A 21,318-nucleotide genomic window follows, 5' to 3' on the forward strand; every position below is an offset into this window, starting at 1 on the left:
AAACGATAGCCAAATCCTTACCCGGTTCAACCCCACTGCAACTCAAGGAATCCATGACCTACGAGATGGCATTGGTGAACCTGGAAACCAATAACTCCATCCCTAACATTCATATGCATACAGGTAACAATTCCTTCTGCTACTCTCCCGGCGATGGTACCAACTGGTTTTCCATCGCACAGAGCACATGTTACTATGACATTAAAGACATCGACAATGAAATCCAGCGGCAGCTACGGCTCAACAAACACAAAATGAAGATCTACACGTTCGGTTTGATCACAAACGGCTACACAAGAAGGGGAGTACATTGTAAATATCATCAGAATCAACAGCATTCTTGGGAATAGTGATATTAGTGCGGCGGCTACACGTATATTTCAGACGATTTGTACACATCCTGTTACAAGCATGACATTTGGCATAGACCTTCCTCAACTATTACTCTTTCATTTCAGAAACCAAAAATGTCTCACTTCCGGTAAAATCCAAAATGGCGGTTATCATACTTAAATCAGCCCTATATCGAAGGCTAATATTAGAAAAGGTGTTATTATCATGCTACTAACATAATATTAAGTACCAACCTTTGTTATCTACTACCTTTGGCTATATGATAGAGATTAATTGTCTTCAAAAACCCTACTTCTGGTAAAGTTCAACATGGCGCACATACTACTAGAATAAGTGGTTTTTTTGGAGGGTAAATGAAATGTGTGTTAATGTATTGCTACTATTATTACATTGTGCAGCAAACCTTTCTTTTGTGCTTCTCGTGGATACAATGTATAAGACATATCTCTTTAAAAACCTTACTTCCGGTAATATCCAAAATGGCGGACATAGAAATATCTATTTTCTATTTTAATATTCAACTTTTTTCAAAATAAGAAGAAAATGCTTTTGTTGTGGGTTTTGTTGCTTGTCATTAAACTTTAGCAGACATAGCAGACTTGTTTTTGTACTGTTATGAATCACAGTTTATGACTAAACTCAGTAAAGACCCGTCGAAATTGCATTTAATTGATAAATTCAACAACACTTACCGTTATCTTGATGATATTTTTTCTTTAAATAATCAAGAATTTTCTCAATATACTGCTGAAATTTACCCCAAGGAACTTACTTTAAAGAAATCAAATTTATTCGGTAATAACTGTCCTTTCCTGGATTTAGATATTTCGGTTTTAAACGGGAAACTCCACACTAAAATTTGCGACAAAAGAGACGATTTTTCGTTCCCTATTGTTAATTTTCCATTTTTAGATGGTGATATTCCTTTAGCACCATCTTACGGTGTTTATATTTCACAACTTGTTCGCTATGCCCGTGTCTGTTGTGACGTTTTTGATTTTAACGAACGCAACCTATGTATTACTGGTAAATTATTAAACCAGGGATATCGTTACCATAAATTACTTAAAACCTTTACTAAATTTTTCCATAGATATAAAGATTTGGTTTTGAAGTTTGGTTGTACCTGTAGAAAACTTATTTCAAACGGGATAGCACATCCTCATTTTTACGGAAATGTTGTTAACCGTGCCCGGAAATTTAAAAATGATCCATGTAAACTTGTCGCTCCTTTAAATAAACTTATTCTAAAAGGTTACCTATTCAACACTGTAGTAAGATAATTGAATATTGTTTTTATTGGTATAAATATTGATTTTGTTATCAGTAAATTAAAAGCTAACTAAATATTACTAATATGTTATATACATATATATATTCATGGATCTACAATCTGTCGATACCTGTAATTTGGCATTGCACAAGGTCATGTTTTTCTCTGGCTGTTTATGACGTCTTTACGCTAAATCCATTGGATGTTGGATGTGTACGGATTGATTGTTTAGTCTTAGATGCATGATTTTTTATTAGTTGTTAGTGGCTTTGAACTAGCTGTCAGATAACTGCGAGTACTCTCAGATCTGTTCATTGCGTCTTTTTGTGTCGGGATGTATAATTACCCGGCCACGTCTACTTGTAGTTTTGTCCATCTGATGAGTTAAGCCTTTTTCAACTGATTTTTATAGTTCGTTCTTATGTTGTAATGTTATACCACTGTCCCAGGTTAGGGGAGGGTTGGGATCCCGCTAACATGTTTAACCCCGCCACATTATTTATGTATATGCCTGTCCCAAGTCAGGAGCCTGTAATTCAGTGGTTGTCGTTTGTTTATGTGTTACATATTTGTTTTTCGTTCATTTTTTTACATAAATAAGGCCGTTAGTTTTTTTCGTTTGAATTGTTTTACATTGTCTAATCGGGGCCTATTATAGCTGACTATGCGGTATAAGCTTTGCTCATTGTTGAAGGCCGTACGGTGACCTATAGTTGTTAATGTCTGTGTCATTTTGGTCTTTTGTGGATAGTTGTCTCATTGGCAATCATACCACATCTTCTTTTTTATATTTGTTTTCTAGTTGTCCTCAAAACCACTAAATTATTCTGATCTAAATTTTTAAATAACACTTCCGGTTAAAAAAACATATGGCGTAGATTTAGGAAATGAGTCCTCAATCTACATCTTTGATTTAAAGTTTTAGATAGATTGATTAAAACAAAATAAAATTACTAAAACACTAAAAAAAAAAATCAAATTACTACTATTTGGCTAAAAAAAACCATATTCATTCATTGTCACCACCACATGAAAACAAAGCAGTGCAGGGAAGACCCGATTTTCCCCATTAACAACGACCGCGACATCCTCTGTATTTGTATCTGTATATAGAATTGAGAATGGAAATGGGGAATGTGTCAAAGAGACAACAACCCGACCGAAAAAACAACAGCAGAAGGTCACCAACAAGTCCCCAATGTAGCGAGAAATTCCCGCACCCGGAGGCGTCCTTCAGCTGGCCCCTAAACAAATACATACTCTAGTTCAGTGATAATGAACGCCATACTAATTTCCAAATTGTACACAAGAAACTAAAATTAAAATAATACAAGCCTAACAAAGGCCAGAGGCTCCTGCCTTGGGACAGGCGCACAAATGCGGCGGGGTTAAACATGTTTGGGAGATCCCAACCCTCCACCTATACCTCGAGCCAATGTAGAAAAGTAAACGCATAACAATACGCACATTTAAATTCAGTTCAAGAGAAATTCGAGTCTGATATCAGACGATGTAACCAAAGAAAATGAACAAAATGACAATAATACATAAATAACAACAGACTGCTAGCAGTTAACTGACATGCCAGCTCCAATCTTCAATTAAACTGACTGAAAGATTATGATTTCATAATATGAACATCAGGCACAATCCTTCCCGTTAGGGGTTTAGTATCATACCATCATAACATATATGAGAAGAACATAACCCGTGTCATGCCAACAACTGTTTTTTGATAAATGTGTTTAGTTCCTATGCAAAGACCATATAAGTGAATCAATATTAACGCCAAAATATGCAATCTTTAATGACCTGACAACAGTATCGTAACTATATCCCTTCTTAATAAGTCTATTCAAGGGTTTTGTTAGTTTCTGAGGTGAATACTGACACCTTTGTGCTTTATAAAGAATATTTCCATAAAAAATGAATGCATTGTCGATACCAATTCTGGATTTAATATAACGGTTTGAGAGAGCGCGCAGATATATTGACGAGCATTAAGAGCAGATTTGACGCTCTCTACGCTTGATGCGCGCACTTAGTCTACAGTGTTGTGTAGCTGATTCGACGTGATCACTGTCTTTTCAAAGAGTGAGTTTGAGTATTGTGGTGTTTTGCTTAGTGGAATGTCAAAATACTTAGAGTGATTCTAACTTGTTTTCCACAATATTTGTTGCGTGGTATTCTTCAAACTTCTTGGCAGTTATGTTTCTCTTAGGACGTGCTTTTTTTTTAGAAATTCGTCTGGTTCAATAACGGGATTCAGCCCCTGAACCACTTTGTACATAAACATCAACTTCTAGCTTGTTCGTCTTGCAATTGTAAAGAGGTCTTGTAGTTCCAGTTTGGCAATCATATTGAAGACACAACCGTCCTCTCTTGACTTGTAATAGATGGTGATGAATCTTGCCGCTTTACGTTGTATCCTTTCTAGCTTATTTATATTTGTTACCGTGTATGGGTCCCATACTATGGCTCCATATTCCATCGTTGATCTGACGAGCGAAATGTTAGCTGTTTTGTTTTTTGCAATCTTGTTGGCAGTATTACAAGTTTCTTTTTTGAAAGCCTAACGTTGAATTGAATTTCCTTTCTTTGCCACGTTTAATATGTGAGTGGTCCATTTGAGGTCTTCCGAAATATTAAGGCCTAGGTACGGGTCATGCTTGACTTGTTGAAGTATGTGTCCACTTAAACTGTAGATTGCATGGCTTTTGTTTCTGATGCTTAGGATGTATAATCTTTTGCATTGAACCGCATTCCCCAGTACATCCACAATGTACAAGCTTCTGCCAAAATGATGAGGCCTTAGAAAGAGTTATTAATAAGTGATCCTCTTTGTCCCTTCGCCATCCATTAGCGCCTGAACTGGGTAGCATAAGAGCCAATTCCAAGCTCGTCCCCCCTAAACACCTGCCTTAGTATATTGCACGTTTTACATGCTGGAAAAGTCTAGACCAAGTTGAGGGAATACCCTCAATTAGTCTTCCCTTTTGCGCAAATAGTTAGTTTCTTGAATCATTAACAATGTTAACCTCATCTGATACGTTTGTGTGATCTTACAGTTAAACCTCGGTGATTTATGCTGATCAATCATCATTCTTTATGTTAAATTCACATCTTCAAATTGCCATCAATGTCCCCCACATTTTTTTACTTTTCAATCAATCAGAAAACTATATCACAACCGGTAAAGACATGGATCACAATAAGTGTTTGTAATCACTCATTACCAGGTGCTTTTTGCCCTCCAAACCACAACCCATAGTTCGTCTACCCCTGTCACGGAATAGCGAAACAGTAATGACAGCATCATCAGTAACGATTATTCGAATCATGACTCGTGCAAGTTCGTGTTTCATCACATCAGACACATGCAACATGATTCAATCGCAGCCTCTTAATGTGAACATGGTGATAAACTAAATACATCACGAGGTAGATAAGATATAATATCAGTAGCATTTTTTATAAGAAGCAAGAGCTACATTTAGGGGAAGGGGAATACACAGACGAACCCAAAGTCCAAACAAAATCCTCAAAATTGGCAAAGTGTTCTGAAAGATGACGACAATAAGAAAGAACTTTTAAGTTTTCATTCGCAACAGATTGCTCAAACGATTTTGAGGAAAAGATAGTTGTAGAAACACTTACTCAGGATGTTTTGTGTTATCCACCACATGATGATGTTTCAAGCTTAGCACCATGTTCACACGAAGAGGCTGACACTTGAATCAAGATGCATGTGTCTGATGCAGTGAAACACAGACTTTAACTGAGTCATGGCTCGAACAGTCGATACTGATGTTGCTGTCATTGCTGTTTCGCTATTCAGTGAAATAGGGGCAGACGAACTTTGGCTTGAATTTGGAAGTGAGAAAAGCTTCAGATAAATATCTATCCATGACCTTTCAAATACACTAGGCATTGAGAGATTACAGTTTGCTGGAGAAGGAACTGCGTTTGGGACATGGATGATTTTTGAAGATGTGACTCTCTCATTTAAAATGATGATTTATACCCAACGTCTTCAAATATGGATTTAACAATGTCGTTGATAGAACGATCCGTGGTTTTGTTGTAAGATCGAACAAACTTATTAGATGGGGTTAACGAAGCAAGAAAACATGTGTTTTTGGAATAGGAAATACTTATGGAGGCTATTCCCACGACTTGGTCTAGTCTTTTTCACCAAGTATAAAACGTGCATTATACCATGTCGGATGCGAATGAGTAACAAACTTTGTATTTGTTTCTATGCTAACTAGTCAAGACGCTTATGAATGGCGAAGGGAAAAATATGATCCATGGGAAGCCTTTTGGACAACTCTTTGTGAGGCCTCTTCATCTGATCGGGAGCTTGTACATTATAGATGTAAGAAAAAAATACCACGATCTTTGTAAATTTGGAAAATAAGCTCTCCGATTGTGAATAAACATGTATTTGCGACCATAAAATAGTCATTTTTAAGATGTTTAAGAACTTTAGTGATTTTATTCTGTTTTAATCAATCTACCCAAAACTCTTCATCGAAGATATGGATTTAGTACTCATCTTTGTAGTTTACGCCATATTTTTTCCCCGGAAGTGTTAACTTTGTATTTAAACATATATTAAAGCTAAATAAAATTAGTGGTTTTGAGGATGACTTAAAGCCAAAAATTTAGTGACCAGCTAAAAAAATATTTTCTTTACATTTGGAAAAAAGTTAAATATTAAAATGAAATACTATCAATATTTCTATGTCCGCCATATTGGATATATCCGGAAGTAGGGTTTTATATATGTCTTATACATTGTATCCATGACAAGCAGCAAAGAAAGGTTCCTGCACAATATATTGATAGTAGCAATAGTTTAAAATACATTTCAATTACCCTCCCTAAAAGTAAGCTTATTTTAGTACAATGTCCACCATGTTGGATTTTACGGGAAGTAGGTTTTTTGAAGACGTCTGATATATATCATATATCCAAAGGAGTACATAACAAAGGTTTGTATCAAATTTCATGATAGTAGCATGTTCATAACGTCTTTTCACATACTAGCCTTCGGTATTGGGCTAATTAAAGTATGATATCCGCCATTTTGGATTTTACTGGAAGTGAGACATTTTTTTCAAATGCCTCACTATCTGAAATAAAAGAGAAATAGTTTAGGAAGGTGTGTGCCAAATTTCATGCTTGTAGCAGGATGTGCCCAATTTTTCACAAAGCCGCCGTACTATATCAACCATGGAAGTTATGTAAATGGTATTACAGCAGTCTTCCATCTACAGCTTTTTTTCCAGCAGACGGTCCTGGTATGAAAATCATTCAAACCCCCAAGAACCTAGTATACTTGCCAGTGATCTTGCGAACCAGCAATCGCATGCAAACATACCTCAACGACTAAGACGGTAGGCAAATCGGTCGAGAGGTATGAATAAATGACTTATCACGAACATGGTTTGAACTTGACAAAAGGTAAACATAATAAACTACAACGGGCTGCCAAATCTTCATTCGTTTGTTCCATGCAAAGCTGGTTCACCTCTCTAAAGGTTCAAAAGATTACCAAGCCTCTCCCAAAAAGGTACTGGTGGAATGAATCGGAAGCTGAGTACCACCCAAATGAAGGTAAAAGCAACAAGTAGGTGGATATCTACCCATGTTGGCAGGGCTGGCAATAAGGGCACTCCCCATGATAGCAAAAGACCATTTTACCAGCCTTGGATATTGGAGCCTTGAGCGGATTAGGTGGTGAAGCCGTCAACAAGGCCTTAAGGTCTGGATTGTACCTGGAGCGTGGTGGATGCGTTTGCGCAGTGAATCCCAGTGTCAACGGTCTCTACCTAAAATCCTCAAACGCCCGGATTACTTATGGGTATGGACTCTACTTGAAGCGTGGTCAGCAATTCCACGACGGAGCTGGTCTGATCTTATATTTGGATGCTAACAGCCTCTTCAAAAACATTCCCCTCCTCGGTATGCTCCTATAAAATAAATGAACGATTTAGATTCTGGGTACCGGCGACTATAGTCGAATGTGTGTAGAATCAACTCGATACAGAAATTGAAGGTATCAAACTACCTTTAACGCCTATGTACGTCTGGACAAAGCTGTATCTGTAACACTTGGTGCTTGTTCTGTGGGTAGTTTGGTGTTAACCAGCAGTACCCTGGGTTCAGCTTTGACCGGCACAGGTGTTGTAGCCACCCTTCCTCTGGGATTTCTATCTTGCTTGAATGCTACCACCGTAATGGATCTCACACTAATTTCTAGGCATGTAACCAAAAAGAAAAAGAAACACCACGATACTTTGCGATTGGCCCAGTCCAAAAAGTCCTTGGTTGAACAATGTGTCAGCTCTGCTTTAGCTGATGATGAACAGATCGATGATGCCGAGTTTGCCTCAAAAACTACTACGACCATCAAGATCAGATGCAGCAACCCATGTCCAGTTTCAGCGAGGATCTGTCAAAATGTTCCTTTTAGGTTTTTCCCACCATCCCCAATTCAATGGTTTAAACCCGATTTTCAGGACTAAACAACATATTCTCACACTTCCAATCATACCATTTTTATCAAAAATATAAAAGTCGTGGTAATCATACCCTGTGCGCCTGTTTTTTTTTCATCTCATAGCTCACGATTTGCCCAGCTCCATCGGTCTCTCTCTTTGTCCAGAAGGCTGTCAGCTGCTTGTATAGTCTTTCACATCCCCAAGTGCGGATATTTTTCTCTTTCCAGCACAAGGTTATAACTTTTGCGAACCAACACTTCATGTCAACATTTTAAATGTCTTTGACAGTCCAGGGTGAGTCCTGACCTACTTCTCGCTATTGAGGGTTTCCTCATCAGTATTTTCCAAAATTTCTACCTCTTGTGCCATTAACTCTCTGATCAGACATATTTGTAATCTTACAATCTATTGTGTATCTATCTGTGGATTTGTTTTGGTGTATTTTCTTTTTTCCACAAAATTAATTTTCCCACGAACCCAACCCCGACTTTTTCCCTTCAAACCCAACCAACAACGTTTTGCCCTCTTAACCTCGTCAACGAGCGTCCAAGATTTTCGGATTTTTTGGTGCGGTCCCAGCAGAAATAACCCTCAAAATGTTCAAGCGTATTTCGATTTTTAGTCCCTTGTTACTGCACGGAATAAATTGACTATATACCATTTGTTCCTCTTTTTATAAGCTTCCGAATGAGGTAAAAGGTAGGTCTGTAATTAAGGGCTGAAGGGTCACAGCAGTCCATTCCATTATTCAAAATATCCATTTCATTATTCAAAATTGACTGTTTCTTATTTTTCACGCGTATTTTGACATTTACGTCCCCGTAACCCCTCTAATGGTCATTGCAGCACATATCGTTTATACTCAGTCTATTACTCTATCAATAACCTTTTATTTGGTGTATAAATTTTGCCTTTATTAGGGACTGTAGGGTTGCAGTAGTCCATTCTATTATTCAACATAAGCTATTTCTTATTGTTCAAGCGTATTTCGATGTTTAGGTCGTTCGTTACTTCTCTAATATGCGTTGCAGAACTTGTTGACTATACACATTTTGTTCCTCTCGTAATAAGCTTTAGAATGAGGTATAAGGTTTATCTATAATAAGGGGCTAAAGGGTCGCAGCAGTCCATTCCATTATTCAAAATATCCATTTCATTATTCAAAATTGGCTATTTCTTAATTTTCATGCGTATTTTGGCATTTAGGTCCTCCGTAACTCCTCTAATGGTCATTGCGGCACATATTGTTTATACTCAGTTTATTCCTCTATCAAAAAGCTTAAATTTGGAATATAAAATTTGTCTTTATTAGGGACTGAAGGGCTGTAGTAGTCCATTCCATTATTCAAAATAATCTATTTCTTAATGTTCAAGCGTATTTCGATATTTAGGTTGTTCGTTACTTCTCTAATATGGTTGAGGAACTTGTTGGCTATAAAAATTTTGTTCCTCTCGAAATAAGCTTTCGAATGAGGTACAAAGTTTATCTATAATTAGAGACTAAAGGGTCGCCGCAGTCCATTCCATTACTCAATAAATAAACTCATCATAGATACCAGGACTAAATTTAGTATATAAATATCCATTTCATTATTCAAAATTGGCTATTTCTTAATTTTCACGCGTATTTTGGCATTTAAGTCTTCTAATATTCGTTGCGGAACATATTGACTATTACATTTTGTTCCTCTTGTAATCAGCTTTCGAATGAGGTATAAGGTTTATCTATAATTAGGGCTAAAGGGTCGCAGGAGTCCATTCCATTATTCAAAATATCCATTTCATTATTCAAAATTGGCTATTTCTTAATTTTCACGCGTATGTTGGCATTTAGGTCTTCTAATATTCGTTGCGGAACATATTGACTATATACATGTTGTTCCTCTGGTAATCAGCTTTCGAATGAGGTCTAAAATTTATCTATAAAAAGAGGCTAAAGGGTCGCCGCAGTCCATTCCATTATTCAAAATATCCATTTCATTATTCAAAATTGTCTATTTCTTAATTTTCACGCGTATTTTGGCATTTAGGTCTTCTAATATTCGTTGCGGAACATATTGACTATATACATTTTGATCCTCTTGTAATCAGCTTTCGAATGAGGTATAAGGTTTATCTATAATTAGGGGCTAAAGGGTTGCAGCAGTCCATTCCATTATTCAAAATATCCATTTCATTATTCAAAATTGCCTATTTCTTTATTTTTACGCGTATTTCGGCATTTAGGTCTTCTAATATTCGTTGCGAAACATATTGACTATTTACATTTTGTATCTCTTGTAATCAGCTTTCGAATGAGGTATAAGGTTTATCTATAATTAGGGGCTAAAGGGTCGCCGCAGGCCATTCCATTATTCAAAATATCCATTTCATTATTCAAAATTGCCTATTTCTTAATTTTCACGCGTATTTTGGCATTTAGGTCTTCTAATATTCGTTGCGTAACATATTGACTATATACATTTTGTTCCTCTTGTAATCAGCTTTTAAATGAGGTAGAAGGTTTATTTATAATTAGGGGCTAAAGGGTCGCCGCAGTCCATTTCATTATTCAAAATATCCATTTCATTATTCAAAATTGGCTATTTCTTAATTTTCACGCGTATTTTGGCATTTAGGTCTTCTAATATTCGTTGCGGAACATATTGACTGTATACATTTTGTTCCTCTTGTAATCAGCTTTTAAATGAGGTAGAAGGTTTATCTATATTTAGGGGCTAAAGGGTCGCCGCAGTCCATTCCATTATTCAAAATATCCATTTCATTATTCAAAATTGGCCATTTCTTAATTTTCACGCGTATTTTGGCATTTAAGTCTTCTAATATTCGTTGCGGAACATATTGACAATATAAATTTTGTTCCTCTTGTAATCAGCTTTCGAATGAGGTATAAGGTTTATCTATAATGAGGGGCTAAAGGGTCGCAGCAGTCCATTCCATTATTCAAAATATCCATTACATTATTCAAAATTGGCTATTTCTTAACTTTCAGGCGTATTTTGGCATTTAGGTCTTCTAATATTCGTTGCGGAACATATTGACTATATACATGTTGTTCCTTTGGTAATCAGCTTTCGAATGAGGTATAAAATTTATCTATAAAAAGGGGCTAAAGGGTCGCAGCAGTCCATTCCATTATTCAAAATATCCATTTCATTATTCAAAATTGGCTATTTCTTAATTTTCACGCGTATTTTGGCATTTAGGTCTTCTAATATTCGTTACGGAACATACTGAATATATACATTTTGTTCCTCTTGTAATCAGCTTTTAAATGCGGTAGAAGGTTTATTTATAATTAGGGGCTAAAGGGTCGCCGCAGGCCATTCCATTATTCAAAATATCCATTTCATTATTCAAAATTGGCTATTTCTTAATTTTCACGCGTATTTTGCCATTTAGGTCTTCTAATATTCGTTGCGGAACATATTGACTACATACATTTTGTTCCTCTTGTAATAAGTTTTCGAATGAGGTATAAGGTTTATCTATAATTAGGGACTAAAGGGTCGCTGCGGTCCATTTCATTATTCAAAATATCCATTTCATTGTTCAAAATTGGCTATTTCTTAATTTTCACGCGTATTTTGGCATTTAGGTCTTCTAATATTCGTTGCGGAACATATTGACTATATACATTTTGTTCCTCTTGTAATCAGCTTTTAAATGAGGTAGAAGGTTTATCTATAATTAGGGGCTAAAGGGTCGCCGCACTCCATTCCATTATTCAAAATATCCATTTCAATATTCAAAATTGGCTATTTCTTAATTTTCACGCGTATTTTGGCATTTAGGTCCTCTAATATTCGTTGCGGAACATATTGACAATATAAATTTTGTTCCTCTTGTAATCAGCTTTCGAATGAGGTATAAGGTTTATCTATAATTAGGGACTAAAGGGTCGCAGCAGTCCATTCCATTATTCAAAATATCCATTTCATTATTCAAAATTGGCTATTTCTTAATTTTCACGCGTATTTTGGCATTTAAGTCTTCTAATATTCGTTGCGGAACATATTGACTACATACATTTTGTTCCTCTTGTAATCAGCTTTGGAATGAGGTATAAGGTTTATCTATAATTAGGGGCTAAAGGGTCGCTGCAGTCCATTCCATTATTCAAAATATCCATTTCATTATTCAAAATTGGCTTTTTCTTTATTTTCACGCGTATTTTGGCATTTAGGTCTTCTAATATTCGTTGCGGAACATATTGACTACATACATTATGTTCCTCTTGTAATCAGCTTTCGAATGAGATATAAGGTTTATCTATAATTAGGGGCTAAAGGGTCGCTGCAGTCCATTCCATTATTCAAAATATCCATTTCATTATTCAAAATTGGCTATTGCTTAATTTTCACGCGTATTTTGGCATTTAGGTCTTCTAATATTCGTTGCGGAACATATTGACTGCATACATTTTGTTCCTCTTGTAATCAGCTTTCGAATGAGGTATAAGGTTTATCTATAAATAGGGGCTAAAGGGTCGCTGCAGTCCATTCCATTATTCAAAATATCCATTTCATTATTCAAAATTGGCTATTTCTTAATTTTCACGCGTATTTTGGCATTTAGGTCTTCTAATATTCTTTGGGAAACATATTGACTATATACATTGTGTTCCTCTTGTAATCAGCTTTCGAATGAGGTATAAGGTTCATCTATAATTAGGGGCTAAAGGGTCGCAGCGGTCCATTCCATTATTCAAAATATCCATTTCATTATTCAAAATTGGCTATTTCTTAATTTTCACGCGTATTTTTACATTTAGGTCTTCTAATATTCGTTGCGTAACATATTGACTATATACATTTTGTTCCTCTTGTAATCAGCTTTCGAATGAGGTATAAGGTTTATATATAATTAGGGGCTAAAGGGTCGCAGCAGTCCATTTCATTATTCAAAATTGGCTATTTCTCAATGTTCAGGCGTATTTCGATATGTAAGTCCTTCGTTACTCCTGTAATATGCGAAGCGGAACATACTGACTATATACCTTTTGTCCCTCTCTCAATAAGCTTTCGATTGATGTATAATATATATCTGTAGTTAGGGGCTGAAGGGTCCTGCCAGTCCATTCCATTATTCAAAATATCCATTTCATTATTCAAAATTGGCTATTTCTCAATGTTCACGTGTAATTCGATATTTAAGTCCTTCGTTACTCCTGTAATATCCGTTGCGGAACATATTGACTGTATACCTTTTTTTCCTCTCTTAATAAGCTTTCGATCGAGTTAAAATATATATCTGAAATTAGGGGCTGAAGGGTCCTGTCAGTCTATTCCATTATTCAAAATATCCATTTCATTATTCAAAATTGGCTATTTGTCAATGTTCAGGCGTATTTCGATATTTAAGTCATTCGTTACTCCTCTAATATGCGTTGGGGAACATATTGACTATATAACTTTTGTTCTTCTCTTAATAAGCTTTCGATCGATGTATAATATATATCTGAAATAAGAGGCTGAAGGGTCCTGCCAGTCCATTCCATTATTCAGAATATCCATTTCATTATTCAAAATTTGCTAACATGTTTAACCCCGCCACATTATTTACGTATGTGTCTGTCCCAAGTCAGGAGCCTGTCATTTAGTGGTTGTAGTTTGTTTATGTTGTTTATGTGCTTCATATTTGTTTTTCGTTAATTTTTTACATAAATAAGGCCGTTAGGTTTCTTGTTTGAATTGTTTTACATTGTCTTATTGGGGCCTTTTATAGCTGACTATGCGGTATGGGCTTTGCTCATTGTTGAAGGCCGTATGGTGACCTATAGTTGTTAATGTCTGTGTCATTTTGGTCTTTTGTGGATAGTTGTTTCATTGGCAATCATACCACATCTTTTTTTTTATATTTCCTCATTTTTACGCATGTTGTGGCATTTAGGTCCTCCGTAAACCCTCTTATGGTCATTGCGAATCAAAATATAGCTTTAGTGTCAACAGTCAATTTTTTTTATATTTATTTCACTATTCACCGCTTCAATTTGAATAATGAAACATAAACTATTTCATTATTCATTATTCATTTTTTAATATTGAATAATGAATAGTGACCTATTTCATTATTCATTATTGAATAATGAATAATGAACTATGAATAATGGACGTACTTCAGCGCGGTGAATATCCGGTGTTTTTTTAAATCGTCCGAAAATATAAGCAAGAAAAGGAAATTATGATTTTCCTGTATTTCTATAATTCCTTTATTTGCTGAATATCCAAATCGTAATGTCTCCTATAACCATATTACATTCTCATTATCCTCTTTAGACCATGAATTTAAATAATTCACAAAGTAAACGATACTGTCCTATCATTTCAGCCACATATTTTAATTAAAAAATTTCAAAAAAATATTACCAAGTAAAAGCATGACTGATTTATATCAAACTAGTTGAAATGATAGGACATTTTTTTAGTGGGAACAGCATCTGGACCTCATAGATCAAATGACGTCACGCCAGGTATGCAATATGGGGTATGCGATACGGGTTTAGCTATGCGATACGGGATATGCGATACAGGGTAGGCGATACAGACTTGAAAATGGAACCTTTATTAGATATTCGAAATTGCTGTATTTTGTACTAAATATATGATAAATATATATAGATTACGTCAAACAGATCAACCCAAATAAACCTGAGTCATGTCTGATGGGAGTAAGAGACTGCAATGACATTATCAGTGTATGGACTGTTGGATATGCTGGACATTGTGCGTTAAAAAAATTTGGATTTAGAATTGGCGTGAAGGGATATAAACGTGTTGTACTTCAGGTTAGTAACGCGCAGTCGAAATACGGTGCAACAAAAGTGTTTGAATATAGAATTGGTGTGAAGGAACATTCACGTGTTTAACCTCAGGTATAAGTACGTACACTGTTAGATCTGCCGAATAGTGTGTGCTAAAAGAGTTTGAACATAGCATAGCATCGGATAAACTAAATGGTGTGCAACGAAAGCGTTTGGTGTGAATGGATACGAACGTGTACTTCTCATGGTAGGGGATACATAATTATTTTGTGTTCAAGGAAACTACTGCACACATATATATAATAAATGAAAGGAAAATGTGGTTGCTCGAATGAACAAAAAGTACATTACTTCAGTTTACTGAATATACATCAAAGGTTTAATAAAATAAATTGTATTATTAGCAAATCAACAATACAAAACAACCAAAGCAAACATATATAGGTCAATAAACAGGCGTCAGCAAACATACATAGGTCAATTAACAGGCGTCAGCAATAGACAAGCAAACATATATAGGTCAATGAACAGGCGTCAGCAATAGACAAGCAAACATATATAGGTCAATAACAGGCGTCAGCAATAGACAAGCAAACATATATAGGTCAATTAACAGGCGTCAGCAATAGACAAGCAAACATATATAGGTCAATTAACAGGCGTCAGCAATAGACAAGCCATTTCTATAGCGTGTCGTGAATAAATTGAACAGACACTACCAATATATGCCATCAACATCCAAATCACATGTGGACAAAAATCATCACCATGTAACAAAATAAACCTTGGGAAAGGGACATTACAGTCTTGTTTACAGAACATAAAGCATAAGTGTACGATGGTAAATGTTTCTAACTCCGCCTTATAAAATTATCCTGCAGTTTGATTGGTTGATAATTTGTACATTTTACTCTATTTCTTTTTTAGCCTGTGATTAGGTGATTAGTCAAATATTGTATGAATAATAGATAATCAAATAGGTTTATGGTTGATTTGTGGAGTTTTTAAATTTGCACAAATTCATTTTATATTTCCCCTATTTCTACTTGCATCAACTGAGTAATGTTGATAATTCACCACTGAAATTTGATAGATACATATAAGAATGTTTATAATCTTTTGAAGAAAAATTAAGATCGGTACATGTTTAATATTACAGCACTTGTTTTAGGCTCACTGGAATAACCCAGAGTTGAAAGATAGTTATGTCGATAGCTCTGATCTAACACTTTATTATACAAATAAACTAAGACCAAATGATGCAGCAGTGATGCGGATTGGCAGTAGCTATTTTGAATTGCCACCAGGAAGATCGGAAGTGGAAGTTGTTGGAACATGCTCGTCGCAATGTAGCAAAGCGCAGTTAAAAGGTCCAATCTATGTCACTGCAGCAGGAAATCATATGCATTATTTGGGTGAGTTTTTGTGTTGGAGATTGTTTATATTTGATAATTTCAGACCTATACTATTTCTATTTACATGTCTATGTTTTCCTACCGAAGATCGATGGTTCTCTCCAGGCAATCAGGCTTTTTCCGTCAATAAAAACTGACCTCATCGAAAAGCACAATAGTGTTAGAAATGGCATTAAATACCAATTAATCAATCCATCAATCAATCTATTTACAAGTAAAGATGAAACGTCCACTTGTGTAAATATGGTGCATTCTCAAAAACTATATGTTATCATTGTTCAACTTATTCTTTAGTATAGTTAACTGAAATAAGTTAAACCTTATTGCAGAGTGATTAGTGTTTTATAATTTAATAGATTTTAATACTTTTTACAAGAGGCTTCGTTTTGGTGTTGCTGTTTCTTGTACAAATTTTCAACTAAGTTGATATTTGTAATTGTCTTTCAAAAGGAAATTTAATCCATTGCATAATCTTAATAAAAATATGACCAGAAAGTTTGGAGGAACTTGAATTATATCAATGTTCTTACGTTTTTAGACATGTTGTTGTAGTCTTTTATATTTGTTAATTCGCGTTCAGTGGTTGTCGTTTGTTAGTGTGGTTTATAAGGGATTCTTGTTTCTCTTTTTTTTTGTATAGATTAGACCGTTGGTTTTTCCGTTTGAATGGTTTTACACTTGTAATTTTTAAGGACCCTTTATAGCTTGATGTTCGGTGTGAGCAAAGGCTCCATGTTGAAAACCGTATTTTGACCTATAATGGTTAACTTTTACAAATTGTGACTTGGATGGAGATTTGTTTCATAAGCACTCATAAATTATATCTAATGTATGGGTGATGTTTATAAAATAGGAATAACTCTACTAAGATTTAACTGACAATTTCATTCATGCTGACATATTTGTCTTCTCCTGCCGATAAGTTTTCTTTTCAAAGTAAATTACAGTTTTCAAGATAACAGGGGAAAATGCCAGGAAAAAATCATTAGAGGGCAACAACTCTAATTATTAGTCGACCGAAGATTTGTACAATACCACTTATTTGTAAATCTTGTCGTTTCAAGTATTTGAAGGTTCTATCACAATTTATTACCAAATGGTTCAAATTTGTAATTCAATGGCCATAGCTTTATAAGAAGTCGTTTAAAACTAGTCTTTAACGGCTAGACCTCAACATTCTCAACATTTTAGCATGTCAAATGTTCTCTATTTCTAGCGGGGTTTTAAACTAATAGGCAAAACCAAGGATTTGTATAGTAAGATTACTTACTATACAAATCCTTGGCAAAACTTAAGCGTCTGCAATCTTGGTTGGAAGGCGGGGGTCATCGGACATATCCCCTACGTAACCCAATGAGGATTGTAGCCAAGTTTGGTTAAGTTTGGCCTAGTAGTTTCAGAGGAGATTATTTTTTGTAAAAGTTAACGGACAATAGACGATGACGTCAATTAATGAGAAAAGCTAACTTGGCCCTTTGGATTAGATATGCTAGAAAAGGTCAATATTAGGATCAGCATCCTTCAGTTAGATATCAAATAAAATGGCGAGGTATTATGCAATTAATTGTTAACAATTTCAACACGGAAAAGAGATACGTAAGTTACTAAAGCTATACAAACTCACAAGGCTTTGGCAATAAACCACCACAAGACTCTTACAAGTCACACCTCAGAAAACTTTAGGACGCGGATCCCATCAGAAACTGAGGATAATCGCAGGAGCTTCGAAAGAATAAGCAAAAGAGGGACGAAAGATACAAAAGGGACAGTCAAACTCATAAATCTAAAACAAACTGACAACGCCATGGCTAAAAATGAAAAAGACAAACAAACAACAGCACACATGACACAACATAGAAAACTAAAGATTAAACAACACGAACTCCACCAAAAAACTAGGAGTGATCTCAGGTGCTCCGGAAGGGTAAGCAGATCATACTCCACATGTGGCACCCGTCGTGTTGCTTATGTGATAACCTGTGTCACATGTGGCATCTGCTGTGTTGCTAATGTATACACAGTAAATTCGGTGATTTTTCATGATCAGTTTTAACTTTTAATTGACGAGGAGAAAAAGAGGACGGGATTGTGGTTACAATATTTGAAACATATCAATTGACATCTGTGTAGTTGCACAGTCAAAACGAAATTTTAAAAGTAGATACAAATTACACGTATACTGCACAAATATATGGAAAAAGCAAACATCCCTGACCAGATGCATTCCATGGGACAGATGACAGAGGCATAAACTAAAAATCTATAATGGCGTTAAACTTCTTCTCTTCACTGAGATAATTAATGGGAAAATTTAACCGCCTCCCTGAAAAAAATCTTTAAAAACCCTTGATAATTAAAATAATTAGTATCACAGTATCAAAGTAAAGGGCAGCGGCAAAGACTATCACCGCACGTGCGTTTTAACGTTTAAGACGAGGATACAAGGCCACCAATAAATGGCAATTTAGGAATATAACTATATCCAGAAGATTGGTTTCAGAATGTTTGTTTATTTACAGGTGAAAAACAGAAGATAGAGTTGATACGTAATGGCACAAAAATTCAAGATATTACAAACGAAGAACATTATAATTATGATAAACCAGTCACGCACAGGTATCGTTCATGTCTCTTACTACAAATAACTTGCTATAAGCTAAATTTGATATTCGAACTAAAAATGAACAGTGATATTAAGGTGAAATAAAATAGACTTGTTAAATAGTGTACTGTGTTAAATAGTTATCAAAGGTACAATGATTATAATTTAGTACGCCAGACGCACGTTTCGTCTACATAAGACTCATCAGTGACGCTCATATTAAAATATTTATGAAGCCAAACAAGCACAAAGTTGACGAGCATTGTGGATTCCAAAATTCCAAAAAGTTGTGCCAAATACAGCTAAAGTAATCTATGCCTGGGATAAGAAAATCCTTAGTTTTTCGAAAAAGACCCATTTGTGATACACTGAAAACAAAGCATTAATCTAAATATAATCAAGGAAAAGATTCCTTTCAAAACGATAAAAGTATCCATCAATTTATCAATATCTACACTTCTTTGATAGACCACGTTTAGTTCTCAGCAGGTATTCATTTGCTTCAAGTTTATGGCCCCATTTTGTATTTTTGGTTAGATTTACAAGTTTGACTAGTCTTAAGATAATGTTTCTTTTTCCAAATTCATGTTTCGAAAAATAATTTTGTATTAATTTTATCTAAATTGATTGTGGATTTTAATGGTCATTGATTTCATTGTGTGGTACGTCAACAGAAAGAAGCAGACTGAGCAATAACAATTTCCGAGATGGAAGTTAACATAGTCTCAGCTTCTCTGTTTTATTGATTTATCCTATGATAAGCGGTCAATTATGGTATTTGAAAGTGAAATAACAGAAAAATCTTTCAGTGGGCGCACTACTCTAAAAATAACAAAAGTTTACTCATTCGAAGATTAAGGCAAAATTAGCAATGCTGTATGATTTTATTTCTGTTGTAGTTTTAAAATCCCAATTGAAGTACAACCTGGAGATGAATTGAAAACTACCTGTGTGTTTAAAACCACATCTAAACTAAATTATACTTACTATGGACAAGGTACAAATGACGAAATGTGCTATGGATTTTTGATAATTTATCCTGCAAAGAATGTGAAACGAAAATTTTGTACATCTTGGAAAAGCATTCCAGTATGTGAACTAAAAGCGCCAATAGTCAGAGGTTGCCAAATAGCAAAATTTACAAACTTATCAAATCCCGAATTTACTGAAATGAGAAATGCTGTAAAAGATCATTGTTCTACAAACGATACCTGTTTAGAGGAATGTAAAGAGCGCTTGACAACCATTAACAATCATACATGCATAAACGGAGACGTAGGACTTTACATTAAGTACAGGTTGAATAAATTAAATGACCCTAGTGTTACAGATTTCTATCATGGACTTGAATCATGCTCCAAAGAGCTTAAAACTAATTTATCACCAACACCTACATCAAAATCGAGCAGAATTCTTCAATTGCACGTTGTATTTGTGTTTGGTTTTATTGTAATGTTCATCACATAAATCAATTTAAGCTCGGTTATCATGTTTTTCACATAAATGTATGTAAACAAAGTAATCATGTTTGTCACATCAATCAATGTAAACATGTTTTATCACATAAATCAATGTAAACACAGTAATCGTGTTTATCACATAAATCAATGTAAACAGTTATCATGTTTATCCCACTAATGAATTTTACACAGTTATTGATGATTTGCAGCTTTTACAATACAATACTTTGATAGAATTCATTCCTTTCCTGATAAATAATTTCATGAAATATTGTAAACAAACTGCTCAATGCAAACTGATTTATAATGGCTTTGGTAATATGTTGATCGTGATATAATAGCACAACATGTTCACGTTAAACAACAGATTCTTACTTAGTATAAAAGTAAAATTCTATTTTAGTTTTGATAAAAAAAAAGAAGATGTGGTATGATAGCCAAAGAGAAAGCTCTTCTTAAGAGACAAAATGACACAGAAAATAACATTATGGGTCACGATACGGCTTTAAACAATGAACAAAGCCTATACCTCATATTCAGCTATAAAAGGCCCCGAAATGACAAATGTAAATAAATTCAAACGAGAAAAATTGAATGTACAAAAATTAATTAACCAAAAACAGATATGTTACATGAATCATGTAAATAGTTAGAACTGTTCGGTTTTAGACGCCAAGAGCTAGCTATGCGTCATCAATTACCCCACAAATTACTGAAATAAAAAAAAATGTGGATCAAAACAAATGAGACGGTATACAAAGGGAGCACCTCGCGTCTTTCTAAATGCAGCTGAATAATTAAATATAAGTTTGGATAAATATGCCTTAGGTAATGTAAGCATAGAGAAATTCTTACTCGAACACACATTCCATTATCTTATAAAGACATGTCCTAAGTCAGGAATCTGATGTACAGTAGTTGTCGTTTGTTTATGTAATATAT

The 21,318-nt window shown here is 34.9% G+C and overlaps 1 protein-coding gene across 2 annotated transcripts in view; it reads left to right on the top strand.

The window, feature by feature from the left end:
* The window catches only part of LOC143063122 (tyramine beta-hydroxylase-like), a 39,971-nt gene extending 19,357 nt beyond the window's left edge, over positions 1-20,614 (top strand). For both annotated transcript variants that reach the window (XM_076235087.1, XM_076235088.1), the window contains exons 6-9: positions 14,757-14,923; positions 16,071-16,314; positions 18,834-18,930; positions 19,816-20,614. In XM_076235087.1, the coding sequence (XP_076091202.1) occupies positions 14,757-14,923; positions 16,071-16,314; positions 18,834-18,930; positions 19,816-20,383 (1,076 nt within the window). In that variant the 3' untranslated portion in view covers positions 20,384-20,614. The remainder of the gene's footprint in view (positions 1-14,756; positions 14,924-16,070; positions 16,315-18,833; positions 18,931-19,815) is intronic.
* Positions 20,615-21,318: the final 704 nt, after the last annotated feature.

This window comes from Mytilus galloprovincialis, chromosome 2, assembly GCF_965363235.1.
Source record: "Mytilus galloprovincialis chromosome 2, xbMytGall1.hap1.1, whole genome shotgun sequence".
NCBI classification, from domain to species: Eukaryota; Metazoa; Mollusca; class Bivalvia; order Mytilida; family Mytilidae; genus Mytilus; species Mytilus galloprovincialis.